This window comes from Taudactylus pleione, unplaced genomic scaffold (assembly GCF_031769625.1).
Source record: "Taudactylus pleione unplaced genomic scaffold, aTauple2 ptg000334l, whole genome shotgun sequence".
In the NCBI taxonomy this organism is placed as follows: Eukaryota; Metazoa; Chordata; class Amphibia; order Anura; family Myobatrachidae; genus Taudactylus; species Taudactylus pleione.
Window position 1 is genome coordinate 6,220,303 of NW_028284735.1, and position 25,819 is coordinate 6,246,121.

The window sequence follows — 25,819 nt, forward strand, 5'->3', positions numbered from 1 at the left end:
TCAGTATAGTCCATAATAAAATGAGAATATAAATAAAAAAAATAAAAAAAATAAAAAACATCTTAATTTTTACCCATGTGTACCCATTAACAAAATATATTATTTATCTTATAGTCAATAATAAGACTAAGATGTATTATTTCATAATCTCATGTAAGTAAATATTATAACTCAACTAAAATATATATATGTGCATATACATATGCATACATACCTTCATACCTATATATAGACCCCTAAAAAACACATCTATAAAATATATGTAATATATATATATATATATATATATTATAATTAATAAATATACATTAATTTGTGAATAAATATAAGTGTACTACATAAAATATAATGAAATATCCGTGATAATAAATATGTAAATGTGCATGATGTAGTTTAATTTTAGTATTATAAGTGTCATAATCTCCTTAATAAAATATACTTAGTGCAAAAATAATTATACTGTGAATTAATAAATATAAATGTAGTGTGAAAAATAATAATGCTATAATGTCCTAAAATGAAATATAAAAATAAAAATAAAATAGGGTAAGATGTTCTCATATAATTAGTGTAAATTAATAAACATATCTAAAATATATCAGTGTTCTATATAAACATTATAAAAAATTGTTTTATAAATTAATGTAATTTTATATATATGTGTACTTATAAAAAATTATAATATGAAAAGTCATTCCAAAATTTTCTTAAACATAGAATAAGATGTTCTCACATAATTCGTGCAAATTGATAAACATATCTAAAATATACCAATGTGTTCTACATATATATTTTATAAAAAATTATTATAAATTAATATCATTTTGTATATGTGTACTCAAAGAATTATCAGATGAAAAGTCATACCAAAATTTTTTTTTTAAAACATGAGGGTATTGATATTATATAAGTAATGGTCACCTCTACAGGTAATTGTCAGTTCATCTACAAAAACATTGAGAAATTGATATTTTCATTAAGTCCTAATGGTGTGACACTATTCATCAAAAAGATTTGGCTGTCTTCCTTCTTAAGGAGTTCCTGAGTTATATCACCCCCTCTTAAACCAAGATTTACTTTCTCCATCCCGAATGCAATTAGTCCATTGCTCCTGCCTAGATGGTAACGCAAGAAGTGTCTGGCTACACTTGTTAAGGGTTTCATCCTGTTGTTATCCCTGTATGCATTATTAATGTTGGATACATGTTCCAGTATCCTCTTCTTCAGTTGTCTCTTTGTCATACCAACATATACCTTACCACAAGGGCAAATTAAACAATATATAACACCCAATGTGGAACAGTTGATGAAATATCTTATCTCACACCTCTTCCCATATCTGTTTACGTAATAGTATCTTTTAACTATAAATTCACAAGTTTTACAATGTCCGCATTTATGGGAACCAGTGTTTTGTTCTCTTGGTTTCTTCTTGACCTCAAAGTGACTATGTGTTAGGCAATCCTTAAGGTTCTGTGACCTCCTCCAACTGATGTTAATTCTAGTACCAAGAGCTGCTGCCAAATCTTCATCTGTTTTAAGTACATGTAGATGTTTTTGAAGAGCATTTTGTAAGCTCTTCCATTGTCTACAAAAAGTGCCCACGAATCTAATTGGTTGTTTTTGCTCCTTTTTCCTGACAATATCATTCTGATATAGGAGTGTATCCCTATTTCTCAACTGGGTCTCATGGTATGCTTTTTTAATGATCTGATTACTGTAACCTCGAGTTTTTAATCTTCCTTCTAGCTCCTTAGCTCTTTTCTGAAAATTTTCCTCTGTAGAGCAGTTCCTTTTCATCCTCAGAAATTCCCCTTTTGGAACGCTCTTTTTTGTAGCCGGGAAATGAGAACTCTGGTAATGTAGGATACTGTTAGTTGCTGTCTTTTTCCTAAAAACATCTGTAACTAGATATCCTTCGTCACTGATTTGAATTGTAAGATCCAAAAATTGTACCTGTACAGGATTTATGTCAACAGTTAATCTCAGATTCAAGGTGTTACTGTTCAATATATTGATAAATTCTATTAAACTATTCTCTTCTCCTTCCCAGATGATAAAAATATCATCTATGAATCTGAACCACATCATTAATTTGTCTGTATATAAAGAATTATCTTCCGAAAAGACCACCTCCTGCTCCCACCAGCCTAAATACAAATTAGCATACGTCGGGGCACATGTACTGCCCATTGCAGTTCCCCGTACCTGCAAGTAGTGTCTCTCATTGAATACGAAGTAATTTTTTGTCAAAATGAAATTCAGTAGTTTTACAATAAAAGCACTGAATTCATCATCTCTCCTCTCCATATTCAAAAAATATCTCACTGCTTGTAGTCCTGAGTCATGATTAATGCTTGTATATAAGCTTTCCACATCACAAGTAGCAAGTATGGTGTTCTTATTAAGGAAGATACCATCTAACTTTCCCAATAAATCCATTGTGTCACGTAAGAGGGTAATTGTGTCACATGTCTCCTCTGATGTTTATCCACAAAAATACTAGCTTTCTCCCCAAGACTTCCAATGCCAGACACTATTGGGCGTCCTGGGGATTCTGTTCATCTTTATGTATTTTGGGTAACAAATAAAATGTTGCAGTTTTGGGGTTATCCACCCACAAAAAATCAAAATCTGTTTTAGTGATCACACCATCTTTAAATGCACTGGTAATCATATTTTGATATAATTTCAGATAATTTTGAGTTGGGTTAAAAATCAGCTCTTTGTAACACTCAACATCAGTTAATTGCCTCTGAGCTTCCTGTAAATACATCTCTTTAGGCCAGATAACTACGTTTCCGCCTTTGTCTGATGATTTAATTTCAACATCATCCCAATTTTTAATTTCATCAAAAGCTCTTTTTTCATCCCTATTCAGATTAAATTCTCTATGTTTTTCAGACATGATTGAATCTAGTTCCTTAGATACTAATTTTACATACACCTCTACTTGTGGACAGATCTTCATATCTGGTGTAAATGTTGATTGTCTTTTGAGAATGGGTTTTTTTATGACAAATGTCAATATAACTCCCAGTGCTTTCCTCAGCTAGATCTTCCAACATCATAAGTACATTTTCATCTGCCTTATCCAAATTAATAGAGGAACATTCCAATGAGGTTTCAGAGTGATAATCTGCTCTTTTTTTGAAAAATGTGTGCAGGAGTAATTTACGTGCGAAGAGGTTTACATCTTTCTCCCATTCGAACCTATGCAAATTCCTCATAGGTGAAAAGGATAATCCTTTGCTTAACAAAGAAATGTGTTCTTCACTTAGAATTGTGAACTTGTCAAATAGAACTCTAAGTGTATCTAACTGGTCGCCTACCTTCTGTAATTCCTCCTCTGTCTCTGAGGCATTTCTTCCCACTTGGACTTGTTGTTTCTTTTTCTTAAATCTCTGACCCCCTCTATGTGTTTTTATGTATTTTTTTATATTTTTTTTGTAGGATTACAGAACTAATATGCTTAAAGGTGCCTACACACTTTATACTATTCGTCCGATTTCGACGCATCGGAACGACAAAACGTGTAAAATATGTCCAAGTCGTGAGTGTCCACTCACGATCACAATGCCGATGCGACTTGAAAGATATCTTTCAGTGAAGTCATCCTGCCACATCTCTGAACAGGCAAAGTTGATGATATCGTCCAAGTTGGTCTGCATGCATGGACGATGAAAGACATCTTTATAGTCCATGCGGGAACACGCGTTGTTGGTCGTGGTAAGGTTGGCGACTGCAAAAAAGTGAACGATATCGTTATCGTTCATGAAAGTCGTACCGTGTGTACACACCATTGCTCTTAGACGTTAAATCCCTGCAAGTCATATTGGGTTAAGAAGAGGAAAACCAGGAGGAATTTCAGGGCCAGTCAAAAGAAACCTTGATGTGTTTACTATCGTGATGTCTTTTGTGAGTAAGGTATGCCCACTTACTGATACCTACATTATTTGGTGGATTAATCCATTCCAAAACCACACAAGACAGGTGTCTTTAAGAAACCTTTATGTGCATATCATCATTATACATACCGGGATGTGGACACATAGGGGTACATTTACTAAAGTGTGGGTTTTTAGAAGTGGAGTTGTTGCCCATAGCAACCAATCAGATTCTACTTATCTATCTAGCACCTTCTAGAAGATAATATCTTCAGTCTGATTGGTTGCTATGGGCAACAACTCCACTTCTATAAACCGGCACTCTAGTAAATATACCCCCTCGGGCGGATACAACCTCTGATTTTCTAAAAACATACTAAACTATTAGAATCTTCTCTGATTTTTCAAGCACATTTATTGAGACAACAGTAGAGAGGATTGAAAGAGTAAAGGACTTTCTTCTACATTATTAGGACTCACAAAAGAATAAGTACATTTTGTGCAAGTATTCATTCATTGAAATTAAGAAATATTAACATCGCCCTAAAATGTGTATTTTGTGAAGACGCCAATATCAATTTTATGTGATCATGCCATTGCATGCATTTGTATACAAGTTGTATATGTATATATAGTAATCTATAGAAAAGGTAAAATTCTTCTCCTGGAAAGCTGACATTATACCAATAAAACATAATATATACCTACATGACAATTTGGGCTCTCTCTCCCCCTCCCTGTGTTATATACACTACTGATGGTGGCAATTTTAGACTGTAGTTTTACGACTTGGTAACCAGACACTCACCAACTGCTGGCCAGGCGCTATCTATGCACTGGTTGTAGTAGGGTATACAGAGAGGGCGCTGATTCAGAGGTGTACGCCTTTGTAGCCGCAACTGTCTTTATGCTATTGCCACAGTCGATTGTATTCATGCAGATGCCCACCAGCAAACGTGCTAATCTGCCGATGTACATATTAAGACGCACCATCAGAAATTGCACAAGCCCTATGACAGGTGCAATTTCTCCGTCTGAACACGGCTGCTGAGGTCAGTGCAACTTCGTCTTAATATGCAGTCATTCACTGCGGCACACCACACATCATGCTAGCCACCCCCCGTTACCAACCAGAAACACCCACTGAAAATACCTCTCTGCAACCAAATTCGTTCTGCAGCTTATGGCGGTAACCATCAGAACATGTGCATATTGAAAACATTGGTCGCTTGCATGTAGCATTGTAACATTGTGCACCAGTGAATCAGGCCAAGAGCCTCTGACCACTGGGTGTTTGATAAAGCTACTGCAGTGCATCTTTGCTTGTGACTCTGGTCATTTATTCCTGACAGCTTACTTTGTATGAGGATTGCTGGGGAACAGGAAATCATTTAAATACCATCATCTGTTTACCCTCTCCTTCCAATGGAAATGTCAAGTAATGTTAACAGTAGACTGCAAATTCATAATATAGCTGCTAATGATTTTAGTAATGTATGCTAGAGAGATCAATCTGAAACCAGTCAGTGTGAAGCAGATTGCTAGTATTGCTGATAGTCCTCATCGTTGTACCACAGCCATGGCCAAAAGTTGAGAATGACAAGTATTGGTTTTCACAAAGTTTGCTGCTTTAGTGTTTTTAGACGTTACTATGGTATACTGAAGTAAAATTACAAGCATTTCATAAGTGTCAAAGGCTTTTATTGACAATTACATTAAGTTTATGCAGAGTCAATATTTGCAGTGTTGACCCATCTATTTGAAGACCTCTGCAATTCGCTCTGGCATGCTGTCAATCAACTTCTGGGCCACATACTGACTGATGGCCACCCATTCTTGCCTAATCAATGTTTGGAGTGTGTCAGAATTTGTGGTTTTTTGTTTGTCCACCCGCCTCTTGAGGATTGACCACAAGTTCTCAATGGGTTTAAGGTCTGGGGGGGTTTCCTGGCCATGGGCCCAAAATTTCGATGTTTTGTTCCACGAGCCACTTAGTTATCACTTTTGCCTTATGGCAAGGTGCTCCATTATGCTGGAAAAGGCATTGTTCGTCACCAAACTGTTATTGGATGGTTGGGAGAAGTTTCTCTTGGAGGATGTTTTGGTACCATTCTTTATTCATGGCTGTGTGCTTAGGCAAAATTGTGAGTGAGCCCGCTCCCTTGGCTGAGAAGCAATCCCACACATGAATGGTCTCAGGATGCTTTACTGTTGGCATGACACAGGACAAGCGTTTTTCCAGATGCCCCAAACAATTTGAAAGGGGACTAATCAGAGAAAATAACTTTACTCCAGTCCAGTCCCTGTACCTTTTGCAGAATATCAGTCTGTCCATGATGTTTTTCCTGGAAAGAAGTGGCTTCTTTGCTGCCCTTCTTGACACCAGGCCATCCTCCAAAATTCTTTGCCTCACTGTGCGTGCAGATGCACTCACACCTGCCTGCTGCCATTCCTGAGCAAGCTCAGCACTAGTGGTACCCCGATGCCACAGGTGAATCAACTTTAGGAGACGGTCCTAGCGCTTGCTGGATGTTCTTGGGCGCCCTGAAGCCTTCATCACAACTATTGAACTGCTCTCCTTGAAGTTCTTGATGAACCGATAAATGGTTGATTTAAGTGCAATCTTACTAGCGGCAATATCCTCTTCTGTAAAGCCCTTTTTGTGCAAAGCAATGACGACTGCACGTGTTCCTTGCAGGTAATCATGGTTAACAGAGGAAGAACAAGGATTTCAAGCATCACCGCTCCTTTTAAAGCTTCTACTCTCTTATTCTAACTCAATCAGCATGACCTCCAGCCTTGTCCTCGTTAACGAGAGAATCATTGACATGATGTCAGCTGGTCCTTTAGTGGCAGGGCTGAAATGCAGTGGAAATATTGTTTTGGGATTAAGTTCATTGTCATGGCAAAGAGGGACTTTCCAATTAATTGCAATTCATCTGATCACTTCATGACATTCTGGAGTATATGCAAATTGCCATCATAAAAACTGAAGCAGCAGACTTTGTGAAAACCAATACTGGTGTCATTCTCAAAACTTTTGGCCATGGCTGTACAACAAACCACAGATACGCCTCTCGTCTCATGTATATCTGACTTGGCATCAAGATATGCTGGAGTTAAACACATCCTTACTGTACTGAAGTCTGTACTGGGCCACCCTTTCCCACCACGTCAGTGGCAAGTGTAAGATGTGCCAAAAGATGCATATGGCCAACGTGTACATTTATTTGAGGGGCTTGGCAGTATAGAAATACAGTATATATCTTACAGAAAGAAACAGTGTACTGCCAACTCTATATGAGCCCCAGAATGTTAGACACTAATTGCTCCCTTCCAACACAGCATATCTTTACCTCTGTTTTACAGTCATTTACCCAACTTATAAATAAATAAGACTCTATATTAAAGACCTACAGTATCTGTATTTTTAGATTGTGCTTCACTAAAGAGAAAATTAAAATAAATATTGGAGGGCTTGGTAATGCAGAGACATGGAAGATAAAAATCAACACTCAATTTATATACAATCATATAATTTTTATATGAGTGGTTGTTGGCTTGGATAATGGCTTCTTTATATTTCCACCTGAACCAAACTGCAAGTAATTATTTTTTTCCATGCAGCGAATCATCCGCTATAGCTTAAACTTTAACTGTATAAAACAATAATTTCTAGCAGTAATGCACCTAAAACAAAATAGTAAAATAAAAATACAGCGCAAATGAGTAAAGCAAGAAACGATCAACCTTAAATTCCCCAAGTTCCACAGGCAAGTTTTACAAAGGTAATATAAATAGCAAACGAATTGCAATATTGGACCTTTCTTTACCCTCTTTCCTGGATAGCATCAGTCTAAGCTCTACTACAGCACATAGTACAATGACAGGCATCTACATTAGTAATACGATTTGTGCGAATTAAATAAAATCCCAGTCTGTACAGTGCTGACTGCCTGCAATAATGGCAGGTGTGGTTGCAGCAGGACACCTCTGACTTTGAATGAGCGGTGATTGTTGGTTGGGCCAAGTTTCGTAGAAGCTACAGTGAACACACAGCCCAACTTGCCAGTGAGCAATATAATACAAAGGTGATTCAATAAAGTGGGCAGATGAAGTATAAACTGCAAACAACTGCAGATCAATTCATTTCCAATTTCAACCTCAAACACGGGGCCTAATTCAGACCCGGCTCCGTCATGCACATGCGCGAGACCCGGATAGCGACGGGCAAGCCGTCGCTATGGGTCTCGCTACAAAGGGGGCATGCTGTCGATGGTGAGTGGCAGCACGCCCCCTTTGGTGGGCGTGGCTGCCCAGATGGAGGAATTCCCATGGGAACGCCTACCGTAGTGATGGGAGTGCTCTCGGCTCTGATAGAGCCAAAAGCACTCCAGGGCTTGCGGCCACGAGACCCTACCACAAGGGTCTCGTCGCAAGCCCGATGGTCTTGAGCATCGCGACCGTCTTTTTGACCGCTCGCTATAGCTGTGGGTGGTCACCCACAACTATGCGAGCGGCCAGGAGGCCGCTCTAAAAAAAAGAGAGGGAGGGCACTGATTCAGAGCGAGCGCTCTGAAAGAGCGTCCGGCTCTGAATCAGGCCCACAGTCTGAAGAGAACTCCGCAGGGAAGGAGATTATAGTCTGGTAACACATACATCACATCTGACACTGAAAGTTGGAGTTGATGCTAAGAGCACAGGATAAGGGCAGGAAGAAGGTAATATGGTCACCATTATCTTTCCAAATGGACAACCGCACATGTGGCATTAAAGAACTTTACAGACCTGAGCGTAGGTATCCAACAGATAAGGCTTCTGGAGGCTCACTAATGTGGGATTCATTTACCTGGCATGATTTTGGGTTCAGGCATTTCCTTTGAAGTCAAGGTGAAAGCTTATCACTACTTAAATGGTACAGAGCTAGTTTTTCCTGACTGGGTATGGATTGAAAAATCTACAGTAGATAGTCAATAGGTCGACAGGCAATAGGTAGACAGGATAAAAAGGTCGGCAGGATCAAGTCGTCGACACAAATGATTGACAATTATTTTTGTTATTTGAACCCTAATCCTCACCCTAACCCGCCCCCTGGTGCCTAACTCCAACCATCCCCTTCCACAGCCTAAACGTCCGCCAAGTGCCTAACCCTAAAAATCATGGAAAGTGATGAAAAACCATGTGTTAACTATTTGACCCTCCATGTTGACAATTTACATGTCCACCATTTGATCTGGTCTATCTGACTGTATCTAGATACTGTAGATCTTTCATCCCTGTACCTCAGTGCTGTACTTACACGTATCACAAAAAGTAAATGCTCTAACAAAGAATGGCATTAGCTAGTTGAAGCCAAGCAGCTTCTAAAGGTTCTAACATTACAGACCTATGGCTTTTGCTGTAGCTTTATATGCAGGATGTACTGCCTGGTGTAGACCAAGGGTAGGCAACTAGTCTCCAAAAGGACATTTTGTGCACAATATTAAGAACGCACTTGATGGTATCCGAGATTATAATGTTGGCATCTGATGGAAAGAAGTCTATTTGTACTTAAGCTGTGAGGATGACTGCCATATATCCTTATATTCCATGTACTGTAAATGTGCCAGTTTCGGTAGAATGGTGCAGTGAACATTGGACACTTGCACTCAAGTGACCCAAGAATGAGTGTAGTGTATCAGGAGCTGCTGTACTATAACAGATATCCAGCCTTTTGATTAGTATTGTAAAACAGGGGGGAGAATGGTATGGTGCTATATCTAGAAGTATGTGTGATACGTGTAGTGATTACAGGATAATGACTGATGACTGTCTATTGCCAGGAGGGGATGGTGTTTTGTATGGTAATTTGATGTTACTAATGCAAACACATTAATGCAGATCAAACAACATAGATAGAAGCTTCAAAACATCTTGTGCAATGTATGATGCCAATTGTAACAATTGCATTACGTAATTTTAAATAGTTATCTGTAGTGCTGTTTTATTGGTCACCCACTGTGTACAACCCTACCGATCCTATCACACATCCCCCTTCCCAAAGCCAGCTATGACCTGTATTACAATAGGCATCATACATTACAAGATCTTTTGAAGCTATTTGTATAGTGTTTGATTTACCTTACCTGTCCTGGCATAAGTATCACCACATTACCAGAGAGGTTCACATCAATATCCATCCTAATTATCCTCTCCATTGTTTATCACTGTACTCGTACACATACCACACACACAGGGGTAGCACCATACCATTCTTTTCCCTCTTCTAATTTTGAGCTGGTTATAGCACACACACACAAATGATCTGGGAATTCACTGTAAATGTATAACAGGTGTGACGGCGGTCAGCCGTAAGTGTGATCACACTACACGTGTCAGCCACACTTGCTGGATGTCAGTGAATAGCGATACCACTTTGGAGGTTCCCGGAAATGGATTCTAACAAGAGCGCTTAGGATAAAGGATCGAGCATGAAATGTGAGTACACCACATTGTTGTCATATTGACTATTCGGATTTAAACATCTGCTCTCCTTTTCCAAATACCCTGGAGGATCGATTATCAGTGCATATCCCATCTAAGTTGGTACAAAAGTTATTTTTTATTGAAGTGTTTTTTTTATTTCCATTTGAGTTGGATGCAAATACACCATTTCATTGCTATCAGCTTCATCATTGTTCTAATGCGGGAAGCAGCTTAAAAAGTCCAGAGACTTTAGCTCGTGTTGGAAACACTACGGGCTATGCGCACTCAGTATTAACTTAGTAATTTTACCCCTTAATGCAGAAGATCTTTCTACTAAGATGGGAGTTCTATTTAAGAAGTGATGTTGCCCATAGTAACCAATCAGATTCTACTTCTCATTTACCTAGTACCTTCTAGAAGATAAATACCTGGAATCTGATTGGTTGCTATGGGCAACATCACTTCTTAATAGAACTCCCATATTAGTAAATTTACCCCTAAGAGTGTTGCAAAACAAGCAAATGTTCTAATTTGTTTGAAGAAAAAGTAACATCCGCCACAATGTACTACTTGAAAGTGATGTGGTTTTGTTTTTATCTTTTGTCTATGTATATGTTGTTACAGACATTATTTACAAGGGAATATGCATTCCATTTACTGAGATTGTTTTTAGCAGTCTAATCGCCTACTGATTAGAGTTATCAAGGTTTTATTTCTGGTACCACTAGCGTGATCTGGTGAAATGTGGTTTTATATGTGTGTATGTGAATAAAAATGTGGATTAAATATATAGACAGCGCTTCATTAATCTATTTTTTTCTCTTTAACGTATAAAAGAACAGAGAAAATAGCCATCAAACAGTAACACATTCAAGTTGTGTCATTTTTTTAAAAGGCAAACGTACAAGTTTTACCCTTGAAGACAGGTCCTCTTAAAGAAAACAAAGTTTAGAGCATTTAAAAGTAATTGACAATGGTGAAATGCCCTAATATCTATTAGAACGATAGTTTGTACTCATTGCCAGCTACGAATGGGCGAAGGTTAAAAAGTGCCTAATCCTGCAGATTTATTTAAAGAAAGAGCAACACAAATGACGTCACCAACTACATTTACAGAAGTGCCTCTGAAGACCAGTAAGCTCGCATTCATTGTATATTACATTGCTGCAAAGCAGCTTATAAAAAAAAAAACAAGAATTGTGCCAAACACCAGGGTTCTTGCTTGAACATTTATAATCATTTATAGCAATTATGAAAACTCATGTTAGTTACAGCATTCTTTCCTGAAAACCGTTATTCCATAGATGTTTTTACAGTAACAATGGGAATGTTTGATAGTAAACATAAAAAATAAAAACTGAACAGCAAATTATAACACAATAATGCTACACGTATTCCTTTCTCAACTCATTTATTTGGTTACAGAACAATATTCTGTGTTACGGAATGTGAGTATTCTCTAAGTACTTATACAGGATACAAAAAAACATTTCCTGTCAATTCTTTCTTCAATCGTTCCCCACAAGACCACTAGGTGTGCCCACTTCTTCCCTTTGCCCACAAAAAATGCTTAATCTGCCTCCAAAAAATAAATTGGCTAAATGACAACCAACCCATAAAAATTAGAGTATTCCAGAATATGGAGAAACTAGTTACTAACAACAGGCCTAGGTATATAAATTATTCTTCTTTTGCTGCCACAGGACAATTTACATTGATCGTCCCCTCTGCAAGCAAGGAATAAAAAAATGAAACGAGGAACAAAAATCTGGCTCCCATCTCTGTAGGAGTGAGTATGATCTGCAGAAAAGTTTTTAGGGGAGTTTCTGCATGCCTATAAAGTGCAAGACATAAAGAAAAACCCTTATGATGCTTTTATTTATTTTTTATTTTTTTTAAAGAAAATTATTTGCAGCGGATAAACCCTCATTGTGTGAGCTGGTTACAGAATTTCATATTTATCCACAAGGAAAGCCGTCTCAGTCGAAAACCTCACAGGACTGTTACCATCCACTTGAGTCACTTTGGTTACCTAGAGAACAGAGAGATATAATGAATTGTTCTGAGGAGAGGCACACATGGGTTAAGTATTGCAGTGTAAGCTTAGATTAGGTCCTCAATGGGGTTAGGCAGATGCATTTGTTCATCTGCTACATACAGAAACTGCCTTAAACATCTCATTATACTGGGGAAAGTAACCTCAAACTTCTACCCACTGGCAATACTAGAAACATCGCTGACACAACCAGACACTGCCTCCCCAGGTCTCGAAGAAGACGACAACAAGGTGGGGCTGGATTCCATCTCTTCACTTAACTGGCTAATTTCCATTCCAAAAAACGTTCAGAAATTGTTGGGTTTGTGATTGAATTTTAAAAAACTTATCCAACACAATTAGTAATTTTTTTATTTTAATATTTTCAAACAGTATACCATAAAATTAGCAATTTTTATGTACTGTAGTAAAAGCCATCAATCGCCAATGATTTTGAACCATCATTACAAAACCATTGATGGTTGAGTTTTGCGCATGTGCAGCAGAGCGCAACCATCGGGTCTGCACCACCAATGTTTTGTTAGGGCACTGCCACTGATGGGGCGGCATCAGTGCTTGCGATCAGGCACAGATCATCGATGGTTATATACCATTGATGGTTTATGGCTGTCCCTAGTATACTGTGCGTGAAATATTTTTTTTTTTAAGTTTTTTTTTTCGATATGTAAAAAATGTATACATATTTTTACATACATACATACATTATATATATATATATATATATATATATATATATATATATATATATATATATAAATTGATAAGATCGTGGGCAGCTGGGGCTCTGCTGTGTATGTCCCGGCGGCTGCTTCCGCCGGAAAGGGATAGTCATCGGTACCACACCCATCGATGGGTGTTTTAGCTGGAACATTGATAGTTAGAAACTATACTACCATCAATGGTTCCCGCTATCGAATAGTTATGCATGCGCAGAAGAGAATTTGCTTGCGAAAGCCAGCAGCAACATTTTCCTCTGCGTATGTGCGGCACGGCTCCCCCAGGCGGTTGCATTGCTGTTGTGAATCTCTGATGACTGTGGCCTGTGCCGTGATGTGACCGTTGACGTCATGTGGCGGCTGCTGCTGTGCAACTTGAATTACAATGCTGCGATCGCATGCAACCGGCCACTGCGAAAATATGCATTCGCACTGCCGTCGCAGCACAAGATGCAGACGCCCAGCACCACCCCCTTACCTTCTTCTCACATCTGTACTAATGAGCAAGTATGGAAAATCATCGGTAACATGGAAGCTGCACGCAAACTTGTGGTTGACATGACCCTGCCGCAGAAGTTGCTAAACTTCCTGCATGGAGTGAGTACTCAAGCTGCGTATGGGTTAACTGAATAATTTCTGCACGCCCCTGCAATGGCATTCAAACGCACTGAAACGCCTGCATTTGCACGCCCACCCCCCCGTCACCACCCACAAACGGCACTTCCTGTCAATCACTGAGGGGTGGGCCTGCGAAACCTACCCGCGATTGCAATTCTGATCGTAGCTCCTTGTTCGCGCAAGCGCACTTCTTATACGCATGTGCAGATTGCAAACATTGACCGGCTGCAAGGGATGGCCATCGATAATTGGCAATCATTGATGATTAACTGTCCCAGCAGACGCGGGGAGGATCCGGAGATGCAGAGTGGCCGGGAGGTCCCTCTGAGACTCGCGGCTGAAGGAAAAGTCTCTTACAACAGCCTCCCACAGGGCGTTTCCGGCTGGTCGCATCAGATACGACCATGTCAAGAAAAGCCCAGCCTGGTGTGGTCGCATCTGATGCGACAATGCCAGGCAAGTGGTTAAAGAACATATCTGGATTTTGCTCTCCACATGTCGCTCTGATCTATTTTGTTACTCTGGATCACCCCAACAATTTTTTGAACAGTTCACCGTTTGACTTCTTCATTTATTATCCTGACATTATTTTTGGTTATATTAACATCCCACATTATTTACTACATTCTCGTGCTTTTCAAATGATGCCAAAATTCTTCCTGTCCTCTCCAAGCAGACAGACTCAAGACTTTACTGAGTTTCTGACTTCTTTAACATTTCTCACCGTCTTTGACCTCACCCCCTGCAATTTCTCCTCCACCTACATTATTCTCTTTGGACCCAAACAAGCCTCCCCATACAGTACCTGCAGAAATTTAGGAAACACTGTCACACTGGTTAACGCTGCTACCCCACAGCACAAGGGTCATGAATTTGACTTAACTAGTATAGGATTCAATCCTAGGGAATGTCCTCACCCTACTTATCAAACCACTCCTTCCATGCTCGTTTCTCTGGACCCACTAAGTCTCTGTTTCCTCCACCACTTGGGTGTAGTAAATTCTTGTTCCTCTTTCCCGCATCTATACCATTTATCTTAGAAAACTAAAATGAGTTATGGTAAAACTTTACTTCGTTAACTCACTTTCTTCGAAGTCCATAGGGTCCACAGGGAGAACTTGGGGTGTAGGTGGTGGTTGAGGACCATGTACCAAATAGTCAAAGCCTTGCTCCCAGGATGCAACGGTTCTTCCCCCTATACCCCGCCCCCGAGCCAGAGGCACTTCAGTTCGTGACAAGCCTAAGGCCAGAGGAGGAGAGAAGAGAACAAAGACTGGTACACACAAGAACCACATTCTCACACAGAAGGAGACAGGAGGGGAGGTGTCCTGTGGACCCTATGGACTTCAAAGAAAGTTAACAAAGGTAAGTTTTACCTTAAGTCATTTTCTTCCTCAGGACCCATAGGGCTCCACAGGGAGACCTTGGGGATGTCCAAAAGCAGTTATTCAAAGGTGGGGATGCTCCTGAGCTGAGAATCCGGGGTCCAAATGAAGCATCCTGAGAGGCAAATGTATCTAAGGCATAGAACCTAAGAAAGGTGTGAACAGAAGACCATGTGGCCGCCTTGCAAAGCTGTTCAGCTGAGGCGCCACGACGAGCTGCCCACGAGGGACCCACAGAGCGAGTGGAATGAGCAGTGACAGTAGCCGGTACAGGAAGGCCTGCCTGCGTGTAAGCCTGTGAGATAGTCATGCAAAGTCATCTAGCCAATGTCTGTTTATGGACAGGCCAACCCTTCTTGTGAAATCCATAGAGCACAAATAAGGAGTCTATTTTCCTCAGAGATCTATGGTCCACGAAGATCCTGAGAGCACGGACCACATCCAAGGAGGCCTCACCTATCGAGAGGTCTGGTGACTGGAAGGCCGGGACTACGATTTCCTCAATCATTTTGGGAAGGAAACCAGGGGGAGTCCGAAGAACAGCTCTTTCCTGATGGAAGATTAAAAATGGGTAGTGACAGGAAAGCGCCCCTAAATCAGATACCCTTCCAAAGGTTCAAACGGAGTGCCCTGTAAGGCCTAAAGAACCACTGACAAATCCCACGGAGCCACAAAGGGAGGTTGTATGCGGAGGACACCTTGAAGGAAGGTGTGGACATCAGTCAGTGAAGCAATTCTACGTTGGAACCAAATGGACAGAGCAGAGCGAAATAAGACGGAGTCCAAGATCCAATCCAGCTTGGAGAAAGGCCAGGACTCTAGAGACCTGAAACACATGAGGGTCACAGTTTCTTGTATCACATCATTGGAAGTAGGCATGCCATACTCTATGGTAAATCCTGGCAGAGGCAGTCTTACACGCTCTGAGCGTAGTCTGGACCACAGAGCGAGAAAACCCTTTAGACCTCAGGAGGGATGTCTCAGGAGCCACGCCATCAAAGACAGACGACCCAGGTCTGGGTAAAGACAGGGACCCTGAGACAACAGGTCCTGCCGCTGAGGTAGCAGGAATGGTGCGTCTATGGAAAGGCTCTGAAGAGCTGAGTACCAATGCCGTCTGGGCCATGCTGGGGCCACTAGCAGGGCAGTGCTTCAGTCTTGTTTGAACTCGAGGAAGAAGGGAGACTGGAGGGAATAGGTACGCCATGTCCCTTGTTCTAGACCCGTACACTGGCAGTTTGTGATTGTGTTTGGAGGCCATGAGGTCCACCTCTGGTATGCCCCATTTGTCCACTAGGTGTTGAGAAACAACTCCCCGGCATGCACGTCGTGATGGCTGAGGAAGTCCGCTTCCCAGTTTAGAACTCCCCGAATGAACACTGCGGAGATGGCCAGGAGGTGACACTTCTATCATAGCTGACCGACTTCGAGTGTCTCCTTGGTGATTGATGTAGGCCACTACTGTGGCGTTGTCGGACTCACTTGTACAGGCTTGCCCTGAAGAATGTCCTGAGTTAGAGGGAGAGCTTTGTAGATGGCTCGGAATTCCAATACATTGATAGGCAAGGTAGACTCGGCTGATGTCCAACGCCCCTGGAAGGAGTGTTGACAGGTCACTGCACCCCAGCCCCGGAGACTGGCATACGTTGTAAGGGGTACCCAATCTGGGATCCAAAAATGGCGACCTTGGGTTAAATGGGATGTCTGTAGCCACCAGGAGAGGGAGATAAACCTCTGGAGAGAGAACCATCGTTTGAGTCTTATCCAATGAGGCAACCCATTCCATATGAAACAGGATTAGCTGTTGCAGGGGCCTGGAGTGGAACTGAGCGTACTCCACCATGTCGAAGGTGGACACCATGGATCCTAGAACTTGCATTGCTGAGTGGACTGACACTCGGCGACTGCGTAGGAATGTGCGCACACATATTTGCAGTGCGGAGATCTTGTCTGCTGTCAGGAAGATTCTCTGATCCTGAGAATCCAAAAGAGCTCCCAGATGAACCATCCTTTGTGAAGGATTCATGAAGGATATCTTCCAGTTGATTAACCAGCTAAGCTTTTGTAGGAAGGCAATGGTTACCTGAAGATGGCGTTGAAGCACCTCTGGGAAGCTTGCTAAGAGAAAGAGGTCATCCAGGTATGGTAGCAGCCGGACCCCTGACCACGCAGGTGGGCCGCCATGATAGCCATAATCTTGGTAAGGACCTGTGGAGATGTAGACAGCCCAAAGGGTAGAGCCTGACATTGGAAGTGTTGCTGTAGTATAGCAAACTGGAGATATTGCTAAGGAGAGAGCGCTATAGGTACATGTAGGTAAGCTTCCTGAATATCCAGAGATACCATAAAGTCTTCAGGTTCTATAGCTAGGATAGTAGAGCATAGGGTTTCCATCCTGAACCTGGGTACCCTGATGAACTTTTTCAGGGATTTGAGGTTGAGGATAGGCTGATGAGTCCCATTTGGCTTCTGAACCAGAAAAAGTAGAATAAGAATCATTCCCTCGCTGTGATAGCGGGACTGGAACTATAACCCCTGCTTGAAGCAAGGACTGAATGGCTTTCTGGATGAGCAGGGCCCTGTTCAGGTCTGATGGAGGGCATGTTTAGAAAAATTGGTGGGGTGGCAGTCTTAGAAAGCGCGTACCCATGGGAGACCACTTCTCTTACTCAAGCGTCTGTGGTGGTTTGACGCCAGCACTGGGCAAACTGACGTCGGCCTCCTAATCTGGAGTCCCCCGGGGGGAGGCCCGCCCCGTTAAGCTGAAGGCTTGTCCTCGGATTTTGAAGCAGGACGTCTGGTCTTAGGCTTAGTGGCCCTAGTTGAAGCCGACAGCCAAGGAAAGGACTGACCCTTAGGCTATCCTTGGGGATGAAAGGACCTAAAGGATGTTGTCCTAGGTTTTGCGGTAGCTGCTGAAGGCAGAAAGGCAGTCTTTGATGCTGCTAACGTGGCTACAATCTTGTCTAAGTCTGGCCAAACAAGATCTCCCCATCATGGGAATCCACCCCGGGGGGAGTCTCCCATCTTGCACAATGGTCTGCAGGAAAAGGATAACGAGGTCAGGCGTTTTTGGGGCTAAAACCTCTCACTAGGCATCTGCCAAGTACTCAACTAGTTGATGCGGTAGCTGCTGAAGGCAGAAAGGCAGTCTTTGATGCTGCTAACGTGGCTACAATCTTGTCTAAGTCTGGCCAAACAAGATCTCCCCATCATAAGGTAATGCTTCTAAGGCTCTTTTAGAATCTACATCTGCCTTCCATGACCGCAGCCACAGAATGCGGTGGGAAGACACCACCGTGGCCGAAGCTCTAGATCTAAAAGCTAGGAGACTGGCATCCAAGGACGCTTCTCCAACATATGAAGCTGCATCTCTTATGTGAGCTACATAAGACATCTGATCCAGCATCTGAGGGAAAAAGATTCTTGAAGGGCGTCTGCCGAGCTCTCAATTGCTTTAGCTACCCATGCAATAGCCATGGTCGGGCAAGCAATGGTGCCTGAAAGAGTACACAGATTTAAGGCCAGTTTCAATCTTTCTATCCGTAGGGTCCTTTAGTGAAGAAACTGTAGGGATAGGTAAATGTAGCGTTTTTAATCAAATGCGTAACATGGGAATCCACCACGGGGGGAGTCTCCCATCTTGCACAATGGTCTGCAGGAAAAGGATAACGAGGTCAGGCGTTTTTGGGGCTAAAACCTCTCACTAGGCATCTGCCAAGTACTCAACTAGTTGATACGAGAGGGGAAACTCTGCTGAATCCACTTTTTGTTTTTTAAATAGTGGGTGCTTTCATTTGGTGGCGGGCTCATCATCTTCTATTTGTAAGATAGATCTAACCGCTCGCGCCAAAGCAGGTATATTAATTTTAGACTGAATTTCTGCTTCTTGCCTACTCAGATGACAACTCAGAATCTGAGAGCTGCGTAGACTGTGAAGATACCACAGGACGCTTAGTAGTGTTACTGGGTAGGGGCTTCTCACCTTGCAACATATTTTGAAAGGCTGTAGAGGTAGCTGCCAGACTTTGTACTGAGTTATAAAGTATGTAAACCCATGGAGGGGGCATAGGAGGTACCTGTATTGCTTGCACCTGTTGTGGCAATTATAGCCGGGACTGCTAGACGGTCCGCAATAGTGGCCAGCACCTGAGAAAAGGAAGCCCTTGGAGGCTCCTGAGCTGAGTCTGATGGGCCTGGGGTATACCACTTAGCACATAGACCATTCTGTATTAAATCTTCCTCATTTAAGCCTGCATCACATAATTTGCATGAGAGCAGCATTGGTGCAGCTACTTGCTTGCAACTCTTGCCTTTGCTAGACATAGCTGCAGAGTAGTATAGCACACAATATGGCACTGAGTAATATGCAACCACTAGGTATGTGATATACAAGTGGGATTGCAATACACTGATCCTGTCTTATGCTTGGGCAAGCTGCAGGACCGACAGCACAAACTATGGCACAGTGCAGTAACTATGTGACAGATTTCACAAATGCAAGAAATGTGAGGTACAGAAAACCCTGAATACACCTGTATGTTAGGGTAAAGATGAGGAAAAATAACCTATCTCCAGGCAGAGGTATGTAGGGGAACCGGATCCAGCATTTCCCTGAGAGAACTGTGGCTGAGCCTGTAGAAGATGGCCGCTGTAATAGGGAAAGCTGACCTCCCCATGCTGATAACCACCAGGACACTGGATTCCCGCCCCATATGTACCCTGGTGGTCTAGTGGATCACGTGGTCGGAGCCAGTGTTCACCCTCAGCACCACCCGCAAGCGGTGACCCGACTTACCTGTCCCCATAGAAACTGGGATGCAGTCTGTGTATGTCCGCGGGGCCGGCTAGCAAGGTCCCCGGGATGCTCGCCGAGAGCACCAGGTGGAGCTGGCATTGCGGCGCCCGTAGGGGTGATGGAGCGGCAGCACAGACGTCCCACAGACAGTCTGCTGCTGCCCGCTCAGAAGAATAAATGTAAAATAAAGAAAATCATAATAAAAGCTTTTGGGCTGCTGAAGCAGCCCACTGTTATAATGGTGGCCGGGCACAGACTAAACTAAAGTGCCTCTGACTCGGTAGCGGATTATAGGGGGAAGGACCGTTGCATCCTGGAAGCAAGGCTTTAACTGTTCGGTGCCCGGTCCTCAACTACCACGTACACCCCAAGGTCTCCCTGTGGAGCCCTATGGACTTCGAAGAAGAGAGTTAATGAAGTTAAGAAGAAAACTATTTACCCCACCCCTTAAGTACACTGCTTAGATATCAGATATCATTCTCGATTAAGAACTAGGGATGGACATCGGAAGCCCAACATCGAATGGTTGCCAGGCTTCTGACAAATTCACGCAATGTTAATAGCCATCACAACTATTCAATGGTATAACCAATGATAGTTATACTGTGCACATGCACAGAAACAGTTATGCTGCATACACACGGTCAGATTTTCTTAAAGGTATGAACGATAACGATTGTAAAAATCGTTCATATAGTTGACATGTAGGGCACGCATCGACCAACGATGCGCATTCCCACATGTCAGATAACGATATCTGACAGACTGTTTGCAGACAGATTTGGACGATTTCATTAATTTTAATACTGTCAAAAATCGTTCATCGTTGATGAAATCGTTCAATGGTTTCATTATCATTCAACAAAATCGATGATCTGACAAATCTGACCGTGTTGCATGCACGATTAGAGCTTTGCGCATGCACACATTAGCTCAGCTGCGGACACATGAAGTGAGCATATTAAAGCTGCATCCGGTGGCTGGCAACCATCGAATACCCGCAATTCGATGGAAAAAGTACTTCCATCAAATAGAGATCAATGGTTGCTAACCATCGGCTTCCAATGTCCTTCCCTACTTAGAACTATCCTTTTCCACATATCTAATCTTTATCTAAATCCTGTTGCATATGCAAATATATTATTAAAAAATCATTTATATGTAATCAACCTCCCATATTCAATAATGCTAGTCTTTTCCTTACCAGAATTTCACACTTACAATCCATTTTGAGAGCAATGACTAGTAGTCTCTGCAAAACATTCTGGTACTACTGTTCCACTCTGCCAGTCCAAAAATGATCTAGCTACACATAGGTGGAGAAGCCATGCTAATGGAGTACCGCTATGCACTAGTGGGTGCCTAAGTGCACATAAACTGCGTTGCATGGAATGGATGGTAATTTTCCTAGAGTGCACAACCACAAGTCCCTGCTAATTTTTGTTTAGGAAAGTCTCACAGAAAAAGGTCTTATAATTTTACAGATAAAGGGTGAGATGTATTAATGATCACATTTATAATGAAATCTTTAAGGTCCATCTTCATCTACTCAATTGCAGGAACGTCCATTTGTGCTTTTCTTCTTTGCGGGACAATGCCGCGATACCCAGCTGTCCTGGCGATGCCAACACTTCTGGGTTTATAATCCAGGTGAAGTAATGGGCATGCACGACAATTGGGCTGTGCATGTGCCAGACCACTTTTCCATACCGTAACCCTATAAAAACCTATAGATACTGCTGTGTTGCATATTTCCAACATAAGATGCGCATCCTTCTCATACAGAGAACCTATATAGATGAGGTAATACCCAAGGAAATGACATTTTTTCAGAGGTTTTACCACAATAATCCTTTGATACATCTAGCCCATAATCGTATGTCAATGGAATCACTAGTCAGATTATAGATATCCTAATGTGTTCAAACAAGGGAGGCAAACATTTCAAATGTCTCCAGACAGCAGGTCCAGAAGAATTTGGATGTGTTGCAATCACAAGGGTAAACAATACAAATGACTTATTACATTGAAAGAAATTTTTTTTTTTTAATATAATATCATAATAATAATGTATATATTATCTTTTAATCCCTAAAAAGCACCTGAGCGAACATTAAAATACAAGGACCCATTCAGAGAGAAGGTAAGAGGACATTATGTTCTAACCTGCAGGTTACAGTAGTTCTTCTTGGATACAAAGGACACGGTCACTGGGAAGAAGTCATTGGGGTGACCAGCAATGCTGAATTCCAGACTTCCAGACTTGTTTTTGGAGTCAATAACCGGCAAAGTCCACTCTAGTGTATTCCTTCTGCTATCATGGTGGTATTCCCCATCTATGTCTCCAATTATTGGAGCCCCCACCCCGGACCTGTTGTCAAATAAAATATAAAAAATGTACAACACACACACATCAGGGAGAACAATGGTAGAAAGGACCGTGCTAGAAGTAGAGAATAATAAAAAAAATAATTTATAACTTGTTCTTATTCTTTAGTTAATGGAAAAATATAAATAAGGATAATTCCACCGACTAAACATGTTTAGGGGACCCCCACCCAACTAGCTACATGATGTGGGTCATACATAACAGATCTCTGCAAATCAGGAGAACTCACACTTACTCCAGCTCTATCCACTTTGCTCCCTTATTGGCTGCGCTTATTAGACAGCACAGAGTCTGTATCATATAAGTGTCAATGTTAGAAATGACCAGAGCTTTGTTTTCAGTGTAGAGATAAACGTGTGACAGAGTATTGCTCCCAAACTGTAGTCGTTTTATAACATGGAGAAGTCTATAAAATAGGGATTTTACAGACTATATTTTGGGTGGAATCAAGACGTAACCACACAGTGCTGATTTGCCATCACAGATTTTGTGACTAATATATACGGTATTCCAAGGTGCAAATAACCGATTTAAATAGACTTGGAAATTAGTTTCCATTATTCAAGCAATACAATACTAGTGAGACAAAGAGATGAACAGTACAAGCATGCAGTTATTGCAATAAGATGGGAAAGGACTGATGTGTTATGTAAACGTGTGATTGAGGGGTCAGATGATATTTAGGGCCTGCGCATGTGTCCATGTCGTACTACGCATGTTTCACGAATGGTCCATACAGAGTCTCAGACGCACGCACAGAGAAATGCATAGAAAAGGTAATGGGTGTTCCTGGCTTACCATACGCATGGAGGCAGGCTGTCTTATGTGCGTGTTATGGGAGAAAGTGGTTGCGTACACATAGCGTTCCCGCTAGGCTCTTTTAGCGGGGTGCCGCACCCTGCCCGATTTCAAAAGGGCAGAATGCGCCCTACCCTTATAGCACCCCAAACAACCTGCCGAGTGCCATCCCCACTTGCGGGCTTGCAGACAAATAGCAATGCACCGGTCACCGCCACTGAATGGATGCCGGGTGCATGCCCGGCATCTATTCACTGACACAGGAGAACTTGAGGGCGACCCAGCATGTTCGTAAGTGCCGTGCACGCCCCAAGAGTGATGAAAAGGGGGCGCGTCTTAAAGACAACCCCTTTCTTCATGGCCACGCCCCCTTTTCGGTGCTGGCCACTCACATAGGAGGCCATACTAGGATGGAGAAACTGCACCTGCCACAGTGCGACTGACGGTGCATCTAAAGACGCATCAATCAGTATTTCAGTGTATTCAGATGCTGAAAGGGGGCGTCTCAGTCTTCACACAGTCATACGCACAGATGTACACCAGCGAAGGACTTTGTAGCAGCATTTACATAAAGTCGACCACCAATAGACACAGACACGGAAGGGACTGCTTACGCCTGATTCAGCACCTAAAAATGTTGTCCCAAAGCTATGCCTATAGGCTGCACACACAAGTTGTGGTGCATATTTAGACAGTAATATTTTCAATCTGTAGGATTTTGTGAATGGATGCACCAAAGACCATGTGGCCACCCGGCACAGCTGTATAGCCAAGATGCACCCATAGATTTGGTGAAAGTACCTCACATTTTCATATTGTTCTACCTCAATGGAAGACTGGTGAATTGAAACAATCCATCTGGCAGTTGTCTGTTAAACACTAGTCAATATCTCTTGTGGACATTGTAAAGGACTGTCCTACACAATGCCAGCGATCTATGGACATAGGGCCTGATTGAGAGATGTACGTTCATCCAAGCATGAACGCATATCTCCGAAGTTTAGGGGTCTGCGCGTGCGCAGGACCTGCTCTACGCATGTGCAGAACGGGTCCTGTGATCTCACTCGCAGCACCCCCAAGCTGCAGCATGACAGACATGCTGCAGTGTTGGTTGGGCAGAGGTGTGTTGCCTCAGTTTTCCTGGAGGGATGAGGCCAGGGTCTGCGTCGGCAGACAGATTCCTGGCCTCTTGACTGATCAGGCACCAGCCAGGCTGCGGGAAGCTTCAGCTCCCGCAGCCTGACCGGAGGGGCAACCGGTCGCGATGGTTCCGATGGAGATCCTAGCCTTCAACGTTGGTCGCAGTGGTGGGTTCGCAAATGCAGCAAGGAGATGTCCGACATCTCCTTCGGCATTTGCATCTGAGATGGACGGATTTGCACAGCAGCTTGTTTGCGGCTCTGGAAATACGTAAATCTCTGAATCAGGCCCATAGAACCTCAATGATTTTACAATGTCCACAGAGCACAGAGAACCCTCTTCTTCTGGAGACTTATAGTGGTCTATGGCCAGATCACTATGTCCTGAGTCAGATGGGAGTTGGAAACCACCGTGGGCTGAAAGGAAATATTAGTCCTAAGCACATTCCAGTCATCACAGATGACAAATGGAGACCTATAAGACAGAGCCCCAAGTGAAACTATCATATCTGTAGAAATAATCAACAGGAAAGCAGTCTTTCAGGTAAGAAACGGTACCAAATCCATTGGATCAAAAGGGGCATGCTGTAAGGTTGTATGCATCAGGTTGAGATTCCAAGGAGTTAAAGGGGAGGATGTATGGAGCCAGCACAGGTATTAATGCTGACTGAAGTTATGCAGTTTATGAAAAATAAAAACGAGAGGGCAGAGACCTGAACTTATAAAGAGCAGAGTTTTAAAACAAATTCCAGATCTTCCTGCAAGAACAGTAATTGGTCCAAGCAAAAAGTAGGAAACCCATTCTTTTCACACCAGATAACTCACCAATAACATTAAAACAAACTACAGGGAAAGTAATAACTTTGATTATCTCGATACAATGTCACCTGTCAAGAGGTGGGAAATAATAGGCAGCAAATGAACAGTCAATTCTTGAAGTTGATGTATTGGAAGCAGGAAAAATTTATAAGGATAAGAGTAAGGCTCTGAAAGACTTTGATGGCTTGACGACTGGGTCAGCGTATCTCCAAAACAGCAGGTCTTGTGGGGGTGTTACCTATACGCAGTGGTTATTACCTACCAAAAGTGGTTCAAGGAAGGACAGCCGGTGAACTGGCAACAGGGTTATGGGCACGCAAGGATCATTGATAGGAGCGAAAGCTAGCCCATCTGTTCTGATCTGTATCACAAAGAGCTGAAAACGTTAATGCTGGCTGTTATAGAACGGTGTCAGAACACACAGTGCATCACAGTTTGTTGCGTATGGGGCTGTGTAATCGTAGACCAGTCAGAGTGCCCATGATGACCCCTGTCCACCGACAAATGTGCATACAATGGTTACGTGAGCGTCAGAACTGGACCATGAAGCAATGGAAGAAGGTGGACTGGTCTGATGAATGAGGTTTTCTTGTACATCATGTTGACATCCGGATGTGCATAATTTATCTGGGTAAGAAATGGCGCCAGTATGCACTATGGGAATAAGGTAAGCCGGCAGAGGTAGTGTGATGCTCTGGGCAATGTTCTGCTAGGAAACCTTGGGTCCTAGCATTCATGTGGATATTACT

General features: G+C 42.2%; 1 protein-coding gene across 1 annotated transcript in view; it reads right to left on the reverse strand.

Annotated features, from left to right (window-relative positions):
• Nucleotides 1–11,567: 11,567 nt before the first annotated feature.
• Nucleotides 11,568–25,819, reverse strand: part of ARCN1 (archain 1 coat protein complex I subunit delta) — a 55,841-nt gene continuing 41,589 nt past the window's right edge. The window contains exons 9-10 of the mRNA XM_088443842.1: nucleotides 22,092–22,296; nucleotides 11,568–12,384 (exon numbers count right to left, since the gene is read on the reverse strand). Coding sequence (XP_088299968.1) covers nucleotides 12,295–12,384; nucleotides 22,092–22,296 — 295 coding nt within the window. The 3' untranslated portion in view covers nucleotides 11,568–12,294. The remainder of the gene's footprint in view (nucleotides 12,385–22,091; nucleotides 22,297–25,819) is intronic.